General features: G+C 45.3%; 2 protein-coding genes across 7 annotated transcripts; both read left to right on the forward strand.

Moving 5' to 3' along the window:
- The first annotated feature begins 253 nt into the window (after positions 1 to 253).
- On the forward strand, positions 254 to 1,832 carry LOC132152352 (uncharacterized). The gene has a single exon (XM_059561119.1). It carries the CDS (start codon positions 552 to 554, stop codon positions 1,506 to 1,508), a length of 957 nt encoding a protein of 318 aa, XP_059417102.1. The 5' UTR covers positions 254 to 551; the 3' UTR covers positions 1,509 to 1,832.
- Positions 1,833 to 6,652: 4,820 nt separating this feature from the next.
- LOC132152611 (uncharacterized) lies at positions 6,653 to 19,783 on the forward strand. 6 transcript variants are annotated; one of them, XM_059561366.1, is made up of 6 exons: positions 6,653 to 6,786; positions 6,902 to 6,995; positions 7,122 to 7,221; positions 17,718 to 17,904; positions 18,092 to 18,219; positions 18,313 to 19,783. In XM_059561366.1, exon 6 carries the CDS (start codon positions 18,654 to 18,656, stop codon positions 19,629 to 19,631), a length of 978 nt encoding a protein of 325 aa, XP_059417349.1. In that variant the 5' UTR covers positions 6,653 to 6,786; positions 6,902 to 6,995; positions 7,122 to 7,221; positions 17,718 to 17,904; positions 18,092 to 18,219; positions 18,313 to 18,653; the 3' UTR covers positions 19,632 to 19,783. The 6 variants fall into 4 exon arrangements, with proteins under 6 accessions (XP_059417349.1, XP_059417348.1, XP_059417352.1 ...); XM_059561365.1 differs by lacking the exons at positions 6,653 to 6,786; positions 6,902 to 6,995; positions 7,122 to 7,221 and adding an exon at positions 17,406 to 17,559; XM_059561367.1 differs by lacking the exons at positions 6,653 to 6,786; positions 6,902 to 6,995; positions 7,122 to 7,221 and adding an exon at positions 17,406 to 17,559 and having other exon boundaries at positions 18,155 to 18,219.
- The last annotated feature ends 1,198 nt before the right edge of the window (positions 19,784 to 20,981 follow it).

Genomic DNA, 20,981 nt, shown 5'->3' on the forward strand with positions numbered 1-20,981 from the left:
AGAGAGATTGTTATCAGCACACCATAATGTGAGTGCATTAACCTCATCTCTGTAGGATGTCTCATCGCCATTAGGGATGAGTCCTAGGATAGTAGTATCGTCAGCAAATTTGATGATGATGTTGGAGCTGTGCTTAGCAGAGAAGTGATAAGTGAACAGGGAGTACAAGAGAGGACTGAGTACACATCCCTGTGGGGCACCAGTGCTGAGTGTAAAGCCCCTTTAACACTGCACATCGGACCCGGCATATTGCCGGAACATTGCTGGGTCGGCTTCTGTGTGAAAGCAACCACGTCCCGGGATTGATTCCCGCATAGAACCCGGGTCGGGGACCTAGTAACATTGCCGAGTTCGACCCGGGACGAGCGCTGTGTGAACAAAAGCCAAAACTAATGCCGCAACGGTTGTGACGTAGTGATGACGTAGTTATCGTGCGACTCCTTGAGCTTGTTTTTTCAATAATACAACCCTGCAGTGCCAGAAGAGCTAGTCGGTGTTTTAAACGCAGAGAGTGTTCGTATACAAAAGAAAATTAAATTAAACAAACAGAAATGTGCGCAAACTGGACACAAGTCGAGACCACGAGGCTCCTTACTATCCGCGCTGAAGCTGAGATCGTTCGCCAGCTCAGTGGAACGGTACGTGATGCGGTCGTGTATGAGCAAATAAAAATAAAAATGCAACAGCGTGGTTTCTCGAGAGAGAAAGCACAGGTCATCACTAAGCTGAAGGCTGTGAAAAAAAAATTTCACCAAGTGCTGGATCACAACGGAATGAGCAACAGTGGAAGACTAGACTGGCCTTACTTCGATTTATGCTACAGCATATGGGGAACAAGCCACTCGGCTAACCCAGTAGCGTTACTGGGCAGTATGGCGGTGTCTCCGTGTAGGAATGATGAACAAGAGACAACAGCAGAGGTAGCCGCTTCTTCTTGCACCGTTGTGTCCACAGTTGCGTCCAGCTCAGAGACCGTCGAGGCAATTTCCAGGGAAAGTAATTCAGGTGAGTTACATAACTATGCTATTATGTACCTTGCTGGACTGTTTGTTCTTTGTCTGCCATGTATCACATGCTTCCTTCAGGTTACTAAACCACGTTGTTTTGTCTTTTTAGAATCACCTCAACCACCCCCTGTGAAAAAAGCCAGAAAGCACCAGTCCAGAACAGATTTGATCATGAAAGAGGTGAAGGACCTCTTTTTTGAAATGGACCGATACTTTGAGGAGAGGGAACGTGTCCGTTTGGCAGAGCAGAGGGAGTATGAAAACCAGTTGAGGAGGGAGGCGAGTCAGGCAAGGGAGGAAGAGCTGGCTAAACAGATGGCAATGCTGCGTGAGTTACAAGACACCCAAAATCATTTTTTGAGTGAAATTCTTAGCCGTATGCCAGCTCCAGCACCCACGCCCTATTATGTGCCCGCTCGTCATGCCCGTTTTCAGCAGAGCACATCAGACAATACAGAAAATGGCTTATTCAACCCGTTGCCATCATTGCAGCTTGAGTAGGACTGCTTCAAAACTTGTTATTCTATAACAATTATTGAATATTTCATAGTACTGGATTAGTAGCATTTATATAAGTAAAAAAAAAAATTAAAGCACAAATTATATAATATTTATATTTGTGCATAATTATCAAATGGCACTCTATTGCTTGCCAGGTACAGATTTTTTTTAACTGTTCGAACACTTTGTAGTGTTTTTTGCATTGTTAATATTGTGTTACACTTCTTTTTTCTCATTGCATTGTGTTTTTTTGTAAATGTCAACACTTTTTATGTCTTATGTGCATCTTAGTACACTTTATCCTTTATACACTTTTATTCTTTATATCTTTATACACTTTATTCAATTAAACTTAGTTTTTTTTTACATTGTTTTCTTTGTCATACTGTGTACTTGAAACGGTTACATTTGATGTAAACAGGCACAACACACTTTTTATTCTTTCCAAAATAAATTATTTTTTATTGAGAATTGTTGACATGTTTTATTTGTTTTCATGCGTAATTTCACAGCCTTTGGTACAGATGGATGTGCATGTAACAGTGTAAACAAGTTAGAAGAGCGTTTTCATAGCCTCCCGAATTGCTTGAGAATTACGGCCTCCCACTCCCTGGAAAACATATTGCGCTTGCTCTTGCAAAACATCTGTGATGTTCCAGTCAGGCAGAAACGTTTCTTTGTGCATCTCACAAATATTGTGCAGAACACAAGAAACAGCAACAGCATCAGACATCAGTGCGGTGTTGACATCGTTGCGCTTCAGTAAGCACCGCCAACGCCCTTTGAATCGTCCGAAGGCGTTCTCGACAACCATTCGTGCTAAGCTCAGTCGGTAGTTGTACAGCCGTTGTTGAGGGGTCAGCGCTTGGTGATTTGTGAAACCCTTCATAAGCCAGTTCTTGAGTGGGTATGCAGCATCACCAATTAAATGGACAGGAACCTCAACTCCATTCACAATCCTTGAGTTCTGTTTAAAAGTAAAGAAAAAAATCTGCAAATTGATAATGATCATGCATTGTGGTTGCATACCCTTGTATATTGAAATTTTAGTATATACATAATTTTACATTTATACATAAATATATACATATACATACATACATACATACATACATGTACACAGTAAAATCAGCAGTGTTAATCGAGCAGTGTTATTCTATCTTTACTCTTAAGGAGTAAACTCAACAACAATTGGTGAAAGATACTCCCTAGTGTTGGTGAAAATGATCAGAGTTAAATTCTGCGTCGTAAACTTTACTCTGTTAAGCTCCGCCCCTCAATCTACCCCCTGCGAAGATCTGAACAGGACTGGAGTCGTTTTCTGATCGCCATTTTCTTTTTGCTCCAACAGACAGGTAAGCTCTTTTAAGTAACATACTACAATGCAGTTTTAATATTTTATGTGAATAAATATGCTTACATTACTGCATAGGATATATTTTGATGCAATGTGTGTAGTTTTGTTATTTTAATTTCGGGAATTCTGATTAGGTACCTTTGTGGTGAGTTTTTTCGTCACACTGTAACTTTAATGGAAAAGCTTAAATTATGCCAATAATCTAACTTAATTTTTGTCAGTGGCAATTGGCACTGTTATATTCCATTAATATGTTTTAGTTATTTTAACGTTGAATTATCCAACAGTCACAACGAGGCATCAACATTTTTATGTGTTGGATGGTTGAAATTGAGATGTTCCAGCTTAGGTTGTGGATGTTTTTATCATATATGACAATGTTTAACGTGTAATTCATGTAATATTGTTGATGGTGTAAGGTAGGTTTGTCATTTTTGAGCATGTATAACGACGTTTGATAAAGTCCGAATAAATATGATAACAACATAATATATAAACTGTTTTAATTTTATATAAACTATTTTTGCAAAAATTCAGTTCACAAATTAAATGTGTCCAACGACATTTTAAACTTTTTGTGAGGACATTTATTTGATCACCACCATCGCATTTTTAAGTCACGTTAGATGGCGCTAGAGGTCTGCGCGGGACTGTTTTTTAAGTCCCGCTCCAGCCCGCTCCCGCTGGGGTTATATCCCGCACCCACCCGTTCCTGCTATATATACACCATTTGTTCACCCGCTGTCTGCTTAGAATAATTTTCTTCCCGACCCGACCATCCCGCTTAATATAGATCTCCCAGAATTTCACATGTACATTTTCACAGAGAAAATAAAAATGTAGTCTGCACAAACATTTTTTTATTATTATTTTATTCGCCTTGTCAATATACAAAATTTAACATTTTGCTGCAGACAGTAGGGGAAAAAATGTTGCAGCGAAAAAAAAATTAAGTGTAGGCTATTATTTTTATTCATATTATCAAAATTCGTAACATTTTGCTGTCAACACAGGAAAAGTGTTAGAGAAAGAAAGAACATATGACGTCATTAAGCAAAATATGTAGGCCTTAACCTTCTCATCCCTGAGAAGAATGTGCTGACATACGTCTCTCCAACAAAATATATAAATTCAACAATAACTAAAAAAAAAATTAACAACTCAAAATTGTAGGCAAAATATGTAGGCCTTCCATCGCGAACAATTTAAGAAAAGAATATGCCGACATCGATTTCAACGTCTCCCCTACAAACGAAATAAATTCAACAATAACTAATTATAAATTAACATCTCAAAATTGTAGGCAATATGAAATGAACGAAAGCCGTACTTACTTGGAAAAATCAGCTTTTTCCAGACTATTTTAAATATCCATGCAAGAAAACAATGTCATTGACTGATGACGGTTTCAATACCGAACGTCTTTCTTCCAAAATCCGACCGCAAAGGCTGAATGCTCTCTCGGAAGGTGCACTCGTGGCCGGGATGCAGAGGACATATCTCGCAAGGTTGCTCAGAGCAGGAAACTGGGACTGATGTGAATCCCACCACTGCAAAACTTTTTGTTGACTTGATAATTCAAGTCTCATGGTCATGTACTCCTGAATCTGAATATCTAGTGATTTCGATCCAACTGATTCTTCATTGTTGTTGGATGTGGAAGTATCTCACTGACATTAAACTTTCCAATTTTTGCTGCTGTGTCGACCAAATGTTGGGCCAGCTGATTAAAACCTTTTCCGGACACAGTATCATACGGTCGAATGTCTTGGCAAACAAAGTCAACACATTTTTCTGTGGTCTCTTTTTTAAACTGCTCTGGCACCGGCCTAGACTTTGTAAATGCCAGTTTAGTTTGACCCTTTGTGATGATGCATGAGTGCCGCCTTAATCCCGAGGTTCCAGTCTTGTGACTGCTGAACGGGAACACTTTTAGGCATTTATCACATTGTGCAAAGGGTATTTTTTTCCCATCTGCGTCTATGATGCATGAAAAAGACTCCCATACATGCGCGCGCACAGATCCAGCAAATACAATCAATGCATGACAGAAAGAACCGTTACTGGTCCGTGCGTGCAGCGCGTGCATAACGGTCCTGAGTACAGGGCAGACTGTAGCCTATACCGGGTGGTCGATAAGATTAAGATTAGGTAAAGCGAAGATATGCTGTTCTGAAAGAATGTCGGCATCGGGAACGTGATATTGAATGACCGACCGCTCCCGTTCAAATTACACCAGAGTTACCGACCGCTGCCGTTTTTTAGTCGGATATTTAATCCCGCGGCGCAAAATATCTGGTCGGGTCCCGCGGATCCCGCGGGACAGCCGCGGGAATGCAGACCTCTAGATGGCGCTATGAGTGTAGAGATGGTGTTGATGCTACGCTGCTCAACGAAGGAAAAAAGACCCGCTAAATTGTTTCTCGAACCTTCCTTAATTTTTTCGGTATTAAAGTTTGTTATTGCTGTTAGACACACAATTAGCTGATCTGAGCGGTAACATGTTAGTGCTATTATAAGTAACGTTAGGTGTTTGAAGTGATCTTCAACCTATTTTTAAGGATTGACGGTGTTCAAACGCTGTATATTACGTTAGAAAAGAATGAAAATGCGCTTTAATTTTTAAACTGCGTGTAGTTCGTATAGTTGGCATGTCATTGATGTATTACTATTGTCGATGTTTTAAATTCTCTATTTTAGGCAGCTTGGCTCAGTAAATGTATGCCAATACTTAGTGAAAACTAAAACACTTACCTATGTAAGTATTTACTAAAGTATTTGTGAAATATTTTTGCTACCTTGTATGACTTATTCTTAGATCTAATCATATAAACTGATACTGAGGTAACCATTTTACACAGTAATCTGTACAGTACTCTCACTTCTTACAGATCATGCTGGTTAAGGTGAAACTTGGGTATGCCCCAAAATTTGTCAAGATAGCTGAGCTGAGCCTGGAGGAATTACTATCTGCTGGTAAATATATATATATATATATATATATATATATATATATATATATACTTTCATTGTATTATTTTATGATTTTTTTAAATTATTTTTTATTTATTTATTTTATTTAAATGTTACTTGATGGATGGCTATAATTTTATATAAGAATATATAGTCAAATGTTGCATGTGCCCTGATGTTCAAAGTTCATCTTCGCTATTTAAAACCTTTTAAGTCATATATCCTTTTTCATAAAATTGCATATAATTTTTTTTTTTAACAGCATTTTTAAAGTTTGGTGTCCCAGCTGTACCAGAGAATGTGAAGGTTTTGATGAGTCAGGGACTGAGGTGGATGGTGATGTTTTTGAGGATGTAGTCAGAGATCCCTCAGTTGGAGTTCTTACCATAAAACATGGTGCAGGTTTGTATTTATTTCATTACATGTTTGGAATGTTTTTAATACTTCTAATTTACAATAATTCCCCATAAAAATGTATCTGCAACCAGACTTAGATTCTGCTTCTCCACAAGCCTCTCATGAGCAGTCAAATCAGTCCTGCACTCCATCCATGGACTCCAGTGACTCACAGGACACAGTCATTATTGAAGAAACTTCCTCAAGTAAACAAATGAGGCTAGACGAAGAAGCTAAAAAGGTGGGTATCATTTTTTTTGTACTTTTATATTTTTGGGGAAAAAAAGACTGGTAAAACTTATAAATGTATTTTTAAAAATGAACATGAATTTGATATTTCTTATTGATTTAAGTTGATTGAGACTTACAATTTTGAAAACTAATTTATATATATGTTTTTATTATAATGTTTAAGTTGGTGGAAACCGTTCTTGTCCAGAAACCTGGTGGGGAGTGTATAATAACTGAGTACAACCGAACTAAGTCTTTGGGGGATGAAACAAGGAGGAAAATGGTTAACATCTTGGCAGCTCACATGACAGAAAAGAATGGGTAATCTTCATAATCATTACCTGGTGTATTAATGGTCTCTAGTTTTAAAATGTCTTGATGTTGTTTAAAGTCAGGCAAAGGACACAAATTTTATTTATTTTATTTTTTACTGCAGTACGTCACCAACAAGGCAGGTGAAAGAAAAATATGCCAGAGGAATTGTGGCTTTGTTCCCGTACCTCAGTGACCCCTTTTCCATAAATTGCTACGTTAGTGTCCGCTTTGAATTCTAATTCTGTGTTGAAATTTTTTCATACTTCAGGACAGGTGGTGTATTTTGCTGTTGAATTTATATACTTCTGTATATAATATATCTGTATTTTTCTCTTTCTAAGGAACATTACTATGATGGCGAAAGCGGTACTGGGTACTTGGCATGGAGAATCAAAACTGTACAGAGAGGCTTAGCTAAAGAACGACGTGCATCATTTGAAGGTACAGGTTGAAAATCTCCTACCTTTTTTTTATTTATTTTTTTATAAATATATATTTTTTTGTCATCTTTCATGGGTGTTCTGTTGCTACGAAGTTGCCTTTTTAAGATTAAACTTTGTTTATCATTCTTTAAGCAGTGTTGAAGCTTTTAAAATGTTTTGTTGTTCATCAAAAGGAACGTCTACGGAAGGGGGGTCTGGTGGTCCAACTGTAAGACGGCAGTCAGAGTTTAATTCAGAGACCATCTTGAGTGAGGATGAATGTGTCACAAGGTGACGATCTTTAGGGGCGGAACCAAAATTGTGTTTCCGTGTTTCCGCCCGGACCGGAAAAACAGAACACCGGAACTTCCGGTAGCGCCGTAAGAAGGAAAATCAGGGAATTCGATGCACCTGTGCCTAGTTAGGGACAGCGGTTGGTGATTGGAGGATACGCTGGACAAGGCAGTACTTAAGGCCAAGTTATTTCACAGTCTGGGAAGCTCTCTTTGGTGTGTGTGAAGCACTGGGTTGTGCCCGTCTTGGTACGCTGCTGGTAGCTGTCTAACTCTCTCTCTCCCTCAGGCTGGAATTGTATGATTGTGAAGACATCGCGAACCTTAAAGGTTGAGAAGTGAACAGATTATACGGCGAACTGAGACGACGTGAAAAAGGGGATTGGAAGTGGCATTGATGTGAGTACTAAGAGCCAGTCGAAAGTGCCCTGTATATTGACCTGGCGTTGTGTAGATCTCTCCAGGAGGAGGAGGGTGGCCCTACCCCTAATATAGTGTGGTGGGAGAGCCGAAGGAATACTTATTGAAGTAGTCGCAACGACGACATCACTAGCTAGGCCGCATATTCCATCGCCAGATCCGAACCAAGCGAAGTGAAGGAAGACGGGTGTCCTTTCCGTACACTGAGAGTGGTGGGTGAGTCTTCGTGCTGTGAAAACCTATAATTTTGACGTGGTGTTGTATATTGCTGTGGGCTGCTGTGTATTGCCGTGTGTCCTGTCAGATAAACCCCCGCCTTCACGCACTTCGGCGTGGGAGGACAAGGAGATTGCTGGCCCTAGCCTAGTTCAGTACAGTATATGTTGTGAGCGTGCTTCAGATCTCCGGAGATAGCACGGTACGCTGTGTCCAGCCCAGAGGTGAAAGCCATCCAAAGCAGAGTAACTGTGTTTTGTGTCCAAGTTGATACCTGTGGAGAGGAAAGGAAAGAGAGTGAGTAACACAAGGAGAAACAGAGGAAACCTGTACTTACTGTACGCTGTGTTCAGCCCAGAGGTGAGAGCCATTCAAAGCAAACTAACGGTGCTATTGTGCCCAAGTTGATATCTGTGGAGAGAAAAGGAGAGAGAGGTGAATAACACGAGGAGGAATAGAGCGAACCCTGTACTTACAGTACGCTGTGTCCAGCCCAGAGGTGAGAGCCATTCAAAGCAAACTAACTGTGCTATTGTGCCCAAGTTGATACCTGTGGAGAGAAGAGGAGAGAGAGAGTGAATAACACGAGGAGGAATAGAGCGAACCCTGTACTTACAGTACGCTGTGTCCAGCCCAGAGGTGAGAGCCATTCAAAGCAAACTAACTGTGCTATTGTGCCCAAGTTGATACCTGTGGAGGGAAAAGGAGAGAGAGAGTGAATAACACGAGGAGGAATAGAGCGAACCCTGTACTTACAGTACGCTGTGTCCAGCCCAGAGGTGAGAGCCATTCAAAGCAAACTAACTGTGCTATTGTGCCCAAGTTGATACCTGTGGAGAGAAAAGGGGAGAGAGAGTGAATAACACGAGGAGGAATAGAGCGAACCCTGTACTTACAGTACGCTGTGTCCAGCCCAGAGGTGAGAGCCATTCGAAGCAAACTAACTGTGCTATTGTGCCCAAGTTGATACCTGTGGAGAGAAAAGGAGAGAGAGTGGGTAACACGAGGAGAGACTGAGGAAACCTGTACTTACGCCGCTGCCTGTGGAGAAAGAGAAAGCGAGTGAGCACCCAAGGAACGAACTGTGTGAACCAGTACTTACTGTGAGCTGTAATCAGCGAGGAGGTGAGAGCAAAACCAAGCTGAACTAACTGTGCCTGTGTGTCCCAGCCGCTGCCTGTGGAGAAAGAGAAAGCGAGTGAGCACCCAAGGAACGAACTGTGTGAACCAGTACTTACTGTGAGCTGTAATCAGCGAAGAGGTGAGAGCAAAACCAAGCTGAACTAACTGTGCCTGTGTGTCCCAGCCGTTGCCTGTGGAGAAAGAGAAAGAGCGTGAGCACCCAAGGAACGAACTGGGTGAATCAGTACTTACTGTGAGCTGTAATCAGCGAAGAGCCGTTGCCTGTGGAGGAAGAGAAAGAGAGTGGGCACCTCGAGAACGAACTGTGTGAACCAGTACTTACCGTGAGCTGTATTCAGCGAAGAGGAGGAAGAAGGAGGGCGCTACGGATACTTAAGACTCAGGCCGGGGCCCGAGCCCCACGCCCCGGATCCCCGTGGCCCCCTTGCTCCCTGACCTCTTCCCGGCCATAGCCCATCTGGAGGGCCGAGTCAGAGTTTAGTTTTAATTGCCCTTTCCCTATTCCCTAAGCTATTTTTAAATATTTAAATAAAGATTGTTTTATCACTTACTTGTTCTCGTGTTGTTTGGCCATTGGGTCGGGTTTGGGGACCTCCTCGAGGTGGAAGTTGAGAAGGGGTGTGGCTTAGTTAAAGCATAGCCAGCCCCTGGGTGTGACAGATTTGGCGTAGTCGGCAGGGTTTCCACCTCGAGTTGAGTAACCAAGGTCGTCCAATGACCGACAACGCGGGGCTTTCAGCCCAACCCCGTGCCATGCCCGTTTTTATGGGGAGCCCCTGGATTCAAAAATATGGGGGGACAGAATCCGAGGTACGATTGTCTGAATGGAAGGCTCAACTAGAGTACTTGGCCGACCTACAGGGCCTTAGTGCAGCCCAGCGGCTTCAATTTGTGTTAAACTCCCTGGATGGAGAAGCGCGGCGAGAGATGCATGCCGCCCCCGAAGCCGTTAGAGCCAACGCCCAAACCGTGTTCCAGTTCCTCACTGAACAGTATGGTGACCACACCCCCGTAGCTGCCCTTCGCTCCCAGTTCTTCAATTGTAAGCAGGGCCCCCGCCAACCGATTAGAGCTTTCGCCCTGAGGTTGCGAGAGCAATTCGCCCGACTACAGACCCGTCGGGACCACGGGTTGGGAGATGGAGAGACTCTATTGCGGGACCAGTTTCTTCTGGGGTTGAAGGAGGGTCCGGTGAGACAGAGCCTATGTATCCAGTTTCGAAGGGACCCGGGTCTTACGTTTGAAGCTCTGAAGAAAGAGGCACTGGCCCTGGAAGGTGATGAGACTGAGGTGAGTGGTTCCCCAGTGTGTGCGGTTGTCAGTGAAGTAGCACCAGCACAACCCGGAGGCCCTGACTGGAAGCAAGCACTGAAGGCTGAACTTTTGAAAGATGTCCGCGATCAGATGTCTGAACTGTCTAAAGCCCTCGTAGGAGAATTGCGCCAAGGACGGGCGCGGGAGGAACCACGGCCGGCGCCCCGAGACCGAGTGTACTCAGAGGGAGGCCGAGAGCCGTTCAGGCGCCCGAACCACTTTAACCGGCCCCGTTTCGAATGGGACGAGCAAGGGCGACCCATCTGCAACCGCTGTGGCAAACCAGGTCACTATAGCCGCCAGTGTGGGCCCCGCAGGGCGTCAGAAGGGGGTTTTTAGGTCGGCCGGCCACTGTGGGTCGTGTGGCCGGGACCCCTCGAGAAGACCCTGGAAGAGGATATGGCTCTAGGAGCCAGATGATTGGGCGTAGCCCCGTGGCGAAGGTGAGAGTGTGCGGCAAGGAGATTCAATGCCTGGTAGACACAGGCTCCCAAGTGACGTTGTTTGCTGAGAGTTTATCCGAAGAAGTGTTTGGGAAACAAGGGGCACCAGGGGCGGAGGCCCCCTGGCTTACTCTGAAGGGCGCAAACGGCCTCGACATTCCATATATTGGCTACCGATTGACGGACCTAGAGGTTCACGGAGTGATGGTCCCCCAGAAAGGTGTGATTATCGTGCAAGACCATTGTCTGGGTGCACATCGAGCCCTGTTGGGCATGAATGTCCTCGCTGATTGCTGGGAAGAGCTATTTCGGGCTAGGCCCGTATCGAAGATACCACCTGCAGAGAGGCCCAAGTGGGAGTGTGTGGTAGCTGACTGTCGAAGGGTGCAAATGAGCCAAGTCCGCAGGGAACAGGAAGAGGTAGGAAGAGTGATGTGTCGGTTTGCTTTGTCTGTCCCCGCAAAAAGTGAGGCTGTTGTGTGGGCGCGAGTACCGCCCCGAAGAGCGGGCCCAGAAGAGTGGGTGCTGGTGGAGCCCCATGTGGATTGTCCACAAGTGGAAGTGGCACGAGGACTATCGACGGTCCGGCGGGGGAGAGTCCCCGTGAGGATACGGAATGTACATCCATACGCGGTGCAACTACATCGGCACCAACGATTAGCCCGTCTGACAACGGTTACATCCCACCAAGTAAGGGAAGAGAGGGATATTAGTTTTCGTCAGGTGTGCCCCACTGTCATCGAGGTGGCCCTGACACAAGTAGACACCCCATGGGGTGGTATGGAGAGGAGTGTGCCGAGCCACCTGGCGGGTGAGTCGTTACAAGGGGAGGATTTAGAGCAGGCACAGACACAGAAGTTACAGGCCCTCCTTCGGAGATGGCAGCATGTGTTCGCCACCCACGATGAAGACTACGGATGCACCCAGGTGGTACAACATCATATACCTACCGGGGATGCAGGGCCCAGCCGGGAGAGGTATCGCCCAATTCCGCCCACTTTGTATACCGAGGTACGTACACTCCTGCAAGGCATGCTGAAGCAAGGAGTTGTTAGGGAAAGCAGCAGCCCGTGGGCGGCCCCCATAGTGCTGGTGCAAAAGAAGACGGGGGCTTGGAGATTCTGCGTGGACTACCGTAAGCTGAACCTCGTGACTAAGAAAGACGCTTTCCCCTTGCCACGGATCGAAGATTCGCTTGCCAGCCTCACGCAGTCGGCATGGTACTCTACCCTAGATTTGGCCAGTGGCTACTGGCAGGTGCAGGTGGTCGAAGCAGACCGGGAGAAGACTGCCTTTACAACCCCGTTTGGACTATTTGAATGGGACCGGATGCCTTTCGGGCTCTGTAACGCTCCGGCCACTTTCCAGCGGCTGATGCAGCGGTGCTTGGGAGGTCAGTTAATGGAGTCAGTATTAGTTTACCTGGATGATGTGATTGTCTACTCCCCAGATTTTGATTCACACCTGAGGCACCTCGAGGAAGTCTTTCGGGCCATGGAGAAGTACGGATTGAAACTACAGCCCAATAAGTGTCACTTACTACGGAGAGAAGTCAACTTTCTGGGCCACGTGGTCAGTGCGGCTGGAGTGTCCGTAGATCCTGGAAAGGTATCGGCCGTGAAGGACTGGAAGGCCCCGAGGACAGTGAGGCAAGTGCGATCCTTTTTAGGATTTGTGGGATACTATAGGCGTTTCATAAAGGACTTTTCAAAAATTGCTAAACCCCTTAATCAGTTGCTGGTTGGCACAGGTCGTAACCGGGGCCGGGGGTCGCCCAACGTAGACTGGGATGCAAATTGTGAGTCGGCGTTCCAGACATTGAAGCAGGAGCTGCTACAGGCCCCTATCTTGGCATACGCAGATTTCACAAAACCATTCCTTTTGTATACAGATGCCAGCAATCTCGGGCTGGGAGCGGTGTTGGCTCAACGGCAGGACGGAGTTGAGAGGGTCATCGCGTACGCCAGCCGGAGCCTCCACCCAGCCGAGAGGAACGATGCGAACTATAGTTCTTTCAAATTGGAGCTGCTGGCGTTGAAGTGGGCCCTAAGTGAGAAATTTAAAGACTACCTCTGGGGTGCCAAGGTGACGATCATTACAGACAATAACCCCTTAGTACACTTGCAGACGGCGAAGCTGGGAGCCGTGGAGCAGCGGTGGGTGGCCCAACTGGCCAACTTTGACTATCAACTACAGTACCGACCAGGGCGTGAACACACGAACGCGGACGCCCTCTCAAGGCTGCCCGAAGCGGAAAGCCCCGGAGGGGCCAGCCCGGAGGAGGGCTATATGGTAGGAGCAGTAGAGGCACCAGGCAGCAGACAAGAGGCCGTGCCTGAGAACTGGGGATGGGATCCCCGTCGGTGGAGGGAGAGACAGGCCAGGGATCAAGATGTGCGGCTGGTAAGAGAATGGCTGGAACAGGGCCGACGGCTGACGCCAGCGGAGAGGTTAGCCCAGACGGATACTGGGAGGAGGCTGCTGGGGCAATGGGACAGGCTGGAGCTGAGAGATGGCGTTTTGTGCAGAAGGGTCAGTGACCCGAAGTTGGGCGAAGAAGTACGCCAGATCGTGGTACCCGCAGATGAGGTAACGGCTTTAGTTTCGGCGTACCACAACCAGTTGGGGCATCAGGGACAGGAGAGGACCGTGTCCCTGCTTAGGAGATTCTTCTTTTGGCCCGGGCTAGAGGCATCGGTGCACGCCCTAATTCAAGCTTGCCCGAGATGCATATTGTTTAAGTCCAGACGGGAGGTCCGAGCGCCAATGGTACCCATCCATGCGAAGGCCCCCCTTCATATCATGGCTATGGACTTCTTGACACTGGGCCGACCACGAGATCGCTACCAGAACATCTTGGTAATAACGGATTTGTTCACAAAGTACGCTTGGGCTATCCCCACCCTCGACCAGACTGCAACCACCACCGCTACAGTTTTATGGCGGGCCGTCTTCCAGACGTTCGGATGCCCGGAGTTTCTGCACTCCGATCAAGGAGCCAACTTTGAGTCCAGGGTAATTAGAGAACTATGCCAGTTGTACGGTTGCACGAAAACTCACACCACTTCGTATCATCCTCAGGGGAACGGCGGCTGTGAGAGATTCAATCAGACCCTATTGGGGCTGCTGGGGACCTTGGACCAACAACGGCAGGACGATTGGGTGAGTGCCTTGCCAAACCTCCTACAGGCCTATAACAACAGTATACATAGTACTACGGGTTACGCTCCCACTTACCTGATGTTTGGCAGACACATACGAATGCCTACTGACCTGGTCCTAGGAGTGATAGCCGACCAAGAGGAAGCAAGTGTAACGGAGTGGGTGGGGCGCCATCACCAGCGCTTGCATTTCGCCTACGAGCAGGTGTCGAAAAGGATACAGACGGCAGGAGAGAAAAGTAAGCGGTTGTATGATCGGACTGCTAGAGAAGCCCCTCTACTGCCAGGAGAGAGGGTGTTGGTGAGAGATAATCGGCGGCAGGGGAAGGGGAAACTGAGTGACCGTTGGGAGGCCACCCCTTATGTAGTCTGCCGGCAGCAGAGGCCGGGGCAGCCGGTCTATACCATCCGGCCAGAAGGGAAGTCAGGCCCCGACCGTGTGGTGCACCGGAACATGATTCGCCCATGCCCTAACTACCCTGAAGCCGTGGAAGAAGTCCCCACGGAACCTGTACCAGCGGCCCCCTGGATTGAAGGTTGGGCTGTGGTACCAGGGAGACCCGTGGTGGCACCACCCCCGATCGCCCCGAGAGAACCAGAAGCAGCCCCTGAACAAGCTGAGCCCGATTCACCAGTGAGACGATCCCAGCGAGAGAACCGAGGCCGACCCCCTGCCCGCTATGGGGAGTGGACAGCCCGAGGACGTTCTAGGGACTAGAACGGATTGGCGGGGGAGGATGTCACAAGGTGACGATCTTTAGGGGCGGAACCAAAATTCGGGAAGTTTGGTTCCGCCCGGAAGTGTTTCCGCCCGGACCGGAAAAACAGAACACCGGAACTTCCGGTAGCGCCGTAAGAAGGAAAATCAGGGAATTCGATGCACCTGTGCCTAGTTAGGGACAGCGGTTGGTGATTGGAGGATACGCTGGACAAGGCAGTACTTAAGGCCAAGTTATTTCACAGTCTGGGAAGCTCTCTTTGGTGTGTGTGAAGCACTGGGTTGTGCCCGTCTTGGTACGCTGCTGGTAGCTGTCTAACTCTCTCTCTCCCTCAGGCTGGAATTGTATGATTGTGAAGACATCGCGAACCTTAAAGGTTGAGAAGTGAACAGATTATACGGCGAACTGAGACGACGTGAAAAAGGGGATTGGAAGTGGCATTGATGTGAGTACTAAGAGCCAGTCGAAAGTGCCCTGTATATTGACCTGGCGTTGTGTAGATCTCTCCAGGAGGAGGAGGGTGGCCCTACCCCTAATATAGTGTGGTGGGAGAGCCGAAGGAATACTTATTGAAGTAGTCGCAACGACGACATCACTAGCTAGGCCGCATATTCCATCGCCAGATCCGAACCAAGCGAAGTGAAGGAAGACGGGTGTCCTTTCCGTACACTGAGAGTGGTGGGTGAGTCTTCGTGCTGTGAAAACCTATAATTTTGACGTGGTGTTGTATATTGCTGTGGGCTGCTGTGTATTGCCGTGTGTCCTGTCAGATAAACCCCCGCCTTCACGCACTTCGGCGTGGGAGGACAAGGAGATTGCTGGCCCTAGCCTAGTTCAGTACAGTATATGTTGTGAGCGTGCTTCAGATCTCCGGAGATAGCACGGTACGCTGTGTCCAGCCCAGAGGTGAAAGCCATCCAAAGCAGAGTAACTGTGTTTTGTGTCCAAGTTGATACCTGTGGAGAGGAAAGGAAAGAGAGTGAGTAACACAAGGAGAAACAGAGGAAACCTGTACTTACTGTACGCTGTGTTCAGCCCAGAGGTGAGAGCCATTCAAAGCAAACTAACGGTGCTATTGTGCCCAAGTTGATATCTGTGGAGAGAAAAGGAGAGAGAGGTGAATAACACGAGGAGGAATAGAGCGAACCCTGTACTTACAGTACGCTGTGTCCAGCCCAGAGGTGAGAGCCATTCAAAGCAAACTAACTGTGCTATTGTGCCCAAGTTGATACCTGTGGAGAGAAGAGGAGAGAGAGAGTGAATAACACGAGGAGGAATAGAGCGAACCCTGTACTTACAGTACGCTGTGTCCAGCCCAGAGGTGAGAGCCATTCAAAGCAAACTAACTGTGCTATTGTGCCCAAGTTGATACCTGTGGAGGGAAAAGGAGAGAGAGAGTGAATAACACGAGGAGGAATAGAGCGAACCCTGTACTTACAGTACGCTGTGTCCAGCCCAGAGGTGAGAGCCATTCAAAGCAAACTAACTGTGCTATTGTGCCCAAGTTGATACCTGTGGAGAGAAAAGGGGAGAGAGAGTGAATAACACGAGGAGGAATAGAGCGAACCCTGTACTTACAGTACGCTGTGTCCAGCCCAGAGGTGAGAGCCATTCGAAGCAAACTAACTGTGCTATTGTGCCCAAGTTGATACCTGTGGAGAGAAAAGGAGAGAGAGTGGGTAACACGAGGAGAGACTGAGGAAACCTGTACTTACGCCGCTGCCTGTGGAGAAAGAGAAAGCGAGTGAGCACCCAAGGAACGAACTGTGTGAACCAGTACTTACTGTGAGCTGTAATCAGCGAGGAGGTGAGAGCAAAACCAAGCTGAACTAACTGTGCCTGTGTGTCCCAGCCGCTGCCTGTGGAGAAAGAGAAAGCGAGTGAGCACCCAAGGAACGAACTGTGTGAACCAGTACTTACTGTGAGCTGTAATCAGCGAAGAGGTGAGAGCAAAACCAAGCTGAACTAACTGTGCCTGTGTGTCCCAGCCGTTGCCTGTGGAGAAAGAGAAAGAGCGTGAGCACCCAAGGAACGAACTGGGTGAATCAGTACTTACTGTGAGCTGTAATCAGCGAAGAGCCGTTGCCTGTGGAGGAAGAGAAAGAGAGTGGGCACCTCGAGAACGAACTGTGTGAACCAGTACTTACCGTGAGCTGTATTCAGCGAAGAGGAGGAAGAAGGAGGGCGCTACGGATACTTAAGACTCAGGCCGGGGCCCGAGCCCCACGCCCCGGATCCCCGTGGCCCCCTTGCTCCCTGACCTCTTCCCGGCCATAGCCCATCTGGAGGGCCGAGTCAGAGTTTAGTTTTAATTGCCCTTTCCCTATTCCCTAAGCTATTTTTAAATATTTAAATAAAGATTGTTTTATCACTTACTTGTTCTCGTGTTGTTTGGCCATTGGGTCGGGTTTGGGGACCTCCTCGAGGTGGAAGTTGAGAAGGGGTGTGGCTTAGTTAAAGCATAGCCAGCCCCTGGGTGTGACAAATGCAAGAAAGCAATTGCATTCATGAGCCATTCTTCTGATGAGGACGCCATCAAGAAGAAAATGAAATTGACATTCGACTATCGCTGCAACATGGTTCTTGACCCCATGCAGTCAAGTGATATATTGATGGTCTTTCCACGATTCAAAGACATTAAAGGCTTGGTAAACTGTTTATAATCATAAGTTTTTATCAATTTAACATTACAACAAAATGTACTGATGTCTAAATATGTTTATTCAATGCATACATGGGTTTATATAATTATTTGTCTATTACTTAGAACAAAATATTTTGGGTCATCCTTTCTACCTCTTCTTAGATTGAGCAAGACTTTGTTCTGATGTTTGGAGAAGGAGTGTCAGGAAAGCTACTGGAGAACTGGACCACTGCATTCAAGAAAAAAGTGATTCAGCAGTGCAAAAAGCTTCCCAGCACCAGTGATTTGGAAGAACTTCTACTAGCAGCTGAATCTCCTACTGGTGACTCAGAAGAGGGTGCTAATTTTGGTAAGATGTTTAAGATACATTTTTCACTTGAAATATTAATTTGAAATAGTATTGAACAAATGTTCCAAGGAACTAGAAGGTGAACGATTTAGTACCCATACTTTTTTTTAATTTTTTTTTTTAAGTTCTCAAACTTCCAGTTTGCATTAGTGGTCAAATTTTTCTTACATAATTTGTGTTTAAACAGTTTGGGACAGTGAACTCGCTTCAATTATACTTCTGTTGCATCTGATCCCACCTTCTGCCCAAGGCCGGAAAAGACCAGGAAAGGTATCTGCCTCTCAAGCAGAGAAACACCTTGTTGTCTTTAAGAAGGTTTGTTTTTGTTTTCTTCTTCTTTTCTTTGTTCTTCGGTTTAATATTTAACACATTGGTGATAGTTCTCTTCTATTTGCCTGGTTTTCTCAGAGTGGAACAAACATTGAGGAGCATCTTCGAGAAATTGCAGCTATTGCTCAGCCCTACCTCCTGGCCGTGGGACCTCAGAAGAGTTCAATTCACCAGTACTTCATCGTTCTTGATCAGCATGCCATTCCATGCAAGTCAGCCTCTTCTCTTGGTGCTTTTGACGAGCTGTTTAAGGCACACTTTGTTTTTGGCACCTCTTACAACATTATGCTACACAACATGTACACTTTCATTCAGACCACTGTGTACAACATAGATGTTGGCAAAGTGAAAGAGAGTTCTCGTGTGGCTGAGGTTAGAGCAAGGTTGCTTAGTTAGTTGCCTAAAGTTTTTCTGCCCTCATGAAGTGTTTTGTTTGTCAGGCTGAGTTATCTGGTTCAAAAATACTTCTCAGGCATCTAAGATTAGTTCATGGTTTTGTTCCTGGAAAGAATCTTAGCCTTAAATGTGTAGAGGCAGGATGTAGTTCTGTGTTTGGTACTTTTTCAGGTTTTAGGAAACATTTGCATATAAAACATACTGAGCAAAGTGACCAGAATTCTGATACCATTGACAACAGTGAGACTGCTGAGGCAGAAGGACAAATTAGTTCTCAAACATTTGATCAGATTGGCAGTGTTGGAGAGGTAGCCACAACATCTGTATTGTTAATGTCAAATAAGAGCACTTTGGATATGTGTGCTTCGGCTGTTGCGCAACTAAAAGTTGCTGGGTTAAGTCAGTCTGCTATAAGTGGTTTTGTTTCATCAATGGAGGAAATTGTTTTTGAGATTCACAGTCAGGCCAAGGGTGCAGCTTTGCTCTTTCTGCCTCCACATGACATTGCTACTAAAAGGAAAATAGAAAATTCAATTGAACATTTGGAAAATCCATTCACTTTCTTGAATTCGGAAGCCAAACGAAAGAGACTCTTTACAGAGAAATGGGGAACTGTTGAACCAACTGAAATAGTGCTTGGCACAAGATTTGACAGCAGAAGAAACAAAACCACAGGAACATTTGATCAAGTTGTTGTAACAGATAAATTTGCTTATATTCCCATTTTAGAAACACTAAAGGCCATTTTACAAAATCGGCATCTTACTGATTTGTTTAAACCCAGGCATGTTCCAAAGGAAGGCGTTAATTTTGACTTGAGTGATGCAGCACATTTCAAAAGTCATCCTTTATTTTACACAGACAAAGATGCCTTACAAATTCAGTTATTTTATGATGATTTTGAGACCGCTAACCCTTTGGGTTCCAAAAAAGGTATACACAAATTGGGTGCTATCTATTTTACATTAAGGAATTTCCCCCCATTTTTAACTCATCATTAGATAATATTCATTTATGTGCCCTATTTCATGCACAGGATATAAGACGGTATGGTTTTAATTCTATAATCGAGCCTTTAGTAAATGATCTAAAAGTGCTTGAGATTGAGGGAGTTAAGAATCCAGTATGTGGAAGTTGTATCAGGGGTACAATTGTTCAATTGTTTCTGTGTTCTTGAGAAAGATCGCTTTCAGTTTGTGTTTTCCGAAGATAACCCTGAGGTTGTACTAAGAACAACTGAGATGCATGCTCTGCACTGTAAAAGATTACAAGACGACTCTACACTACCTCATGTTTATGGCGTCAAACGGGTCTGTTTGTTAAATTCACTCAAGTATTTCAACACAGCCAACAATTTTGCTGTGGATATAATGCACGACATTCTCGAAGGCGTCGCTCAGCTAGAGGTAAAACTTGTTTTGCAGTACATTCAGCATAATTTTCTGAGTGCTGATGATCTTGCTGGTAGAATACATGCTTTTGATTATGGTTACAATCAGCAGAAGAACTGTCCTCCGTCAGTCAAATTGTTTGGTGGAAGCAACGATTTAGGTTTAAATGACATACAATCTTGGTGCTTGTTGCGCAACATGCCTCTGTTATTTGGTGATTTAGTGCAGAGAGATGATAAACACTGGTGTCTTTTGCTTTTACTTCTGCAGATTGTTAACATCGTATTCTCACCAGTCCTAACAGAAGGCATGACCATTTATCTTAAACATTTAATAATTGAACATCACCAGTTATTCAAAAAATTATTTCCCAAAAAAAATCTTTTACCAAAGCATCACATAATGATACATTACCCACAGTGTATAAGAAAAATTGGACCAATTCTGCACATGTGGTGTATGCGTTATAAAGCTAAACACAAATTTTTTAAAACTCAATTAAAAAGCTTCAAAAACATCACCAAAACATTGGCCAACAAGCACCAGAGTTGTATGGCAATGCACTGGGAGTCTTTTAGCCAATACAGATTGACTCTTGGTCCAGGGAAGATGGTGGAACTCGGTGAACTTAAAGGTGGCATGGAGATGGCTTCCAAACTAGGAGTGGAAAGATCAGAACATGTCTATTCTGTAAAGTGGATCAAACATCATGGCACAGAGTATCGCCCTGATTTTATTATCTGTACTGAAGTAGCATGTGAGATGCCAGTGTTTTATAAGATAAAGACTATTGCTGTGAAAGATGAAAATGTACTTTTATGTGGAACATTGATGGAAACACTCTGTTTTGATGACCATTACCATGCATTTACAGTCAGACTGCATCCAGACCGAGTTCTAAAGTCAGTGAATGTTAACGAGCTGTCTTATTTCAAACCATTTGATCTCCAAATGAAGTAT

This window comes from Carassius carassius, chromosome 11 (genome assembly GCF_963082965.1).
Source record: "Carassius carassius chromosome 11, fCarCar2.1, whole genome shotgun sequence".
Classification (NCBI taxonomy): Eukaryota; Metazoa; Chordata; class Actinopteri; order Cypriniformes; family Cyprinidae; genus Carassius; species Carassius carassius.

What these genes read in the sequence shown, in the direction of transcription:
- LOC132152352 (XM_059561119.1), top strand. Translation starts at nt 552, where the DNA reads ATGTGCGCAAACTGGACACAAGTCGAGACCACGAGGCTCCTTACTATC.
- LOC132152611 (XM_059561366.1), top strand. Translation starts at nt 18,654, where the DNA reads ATGAAGTGTTTTGTTTGTCAGGCTGAGTTATCTGGTTCAAAAATACTT.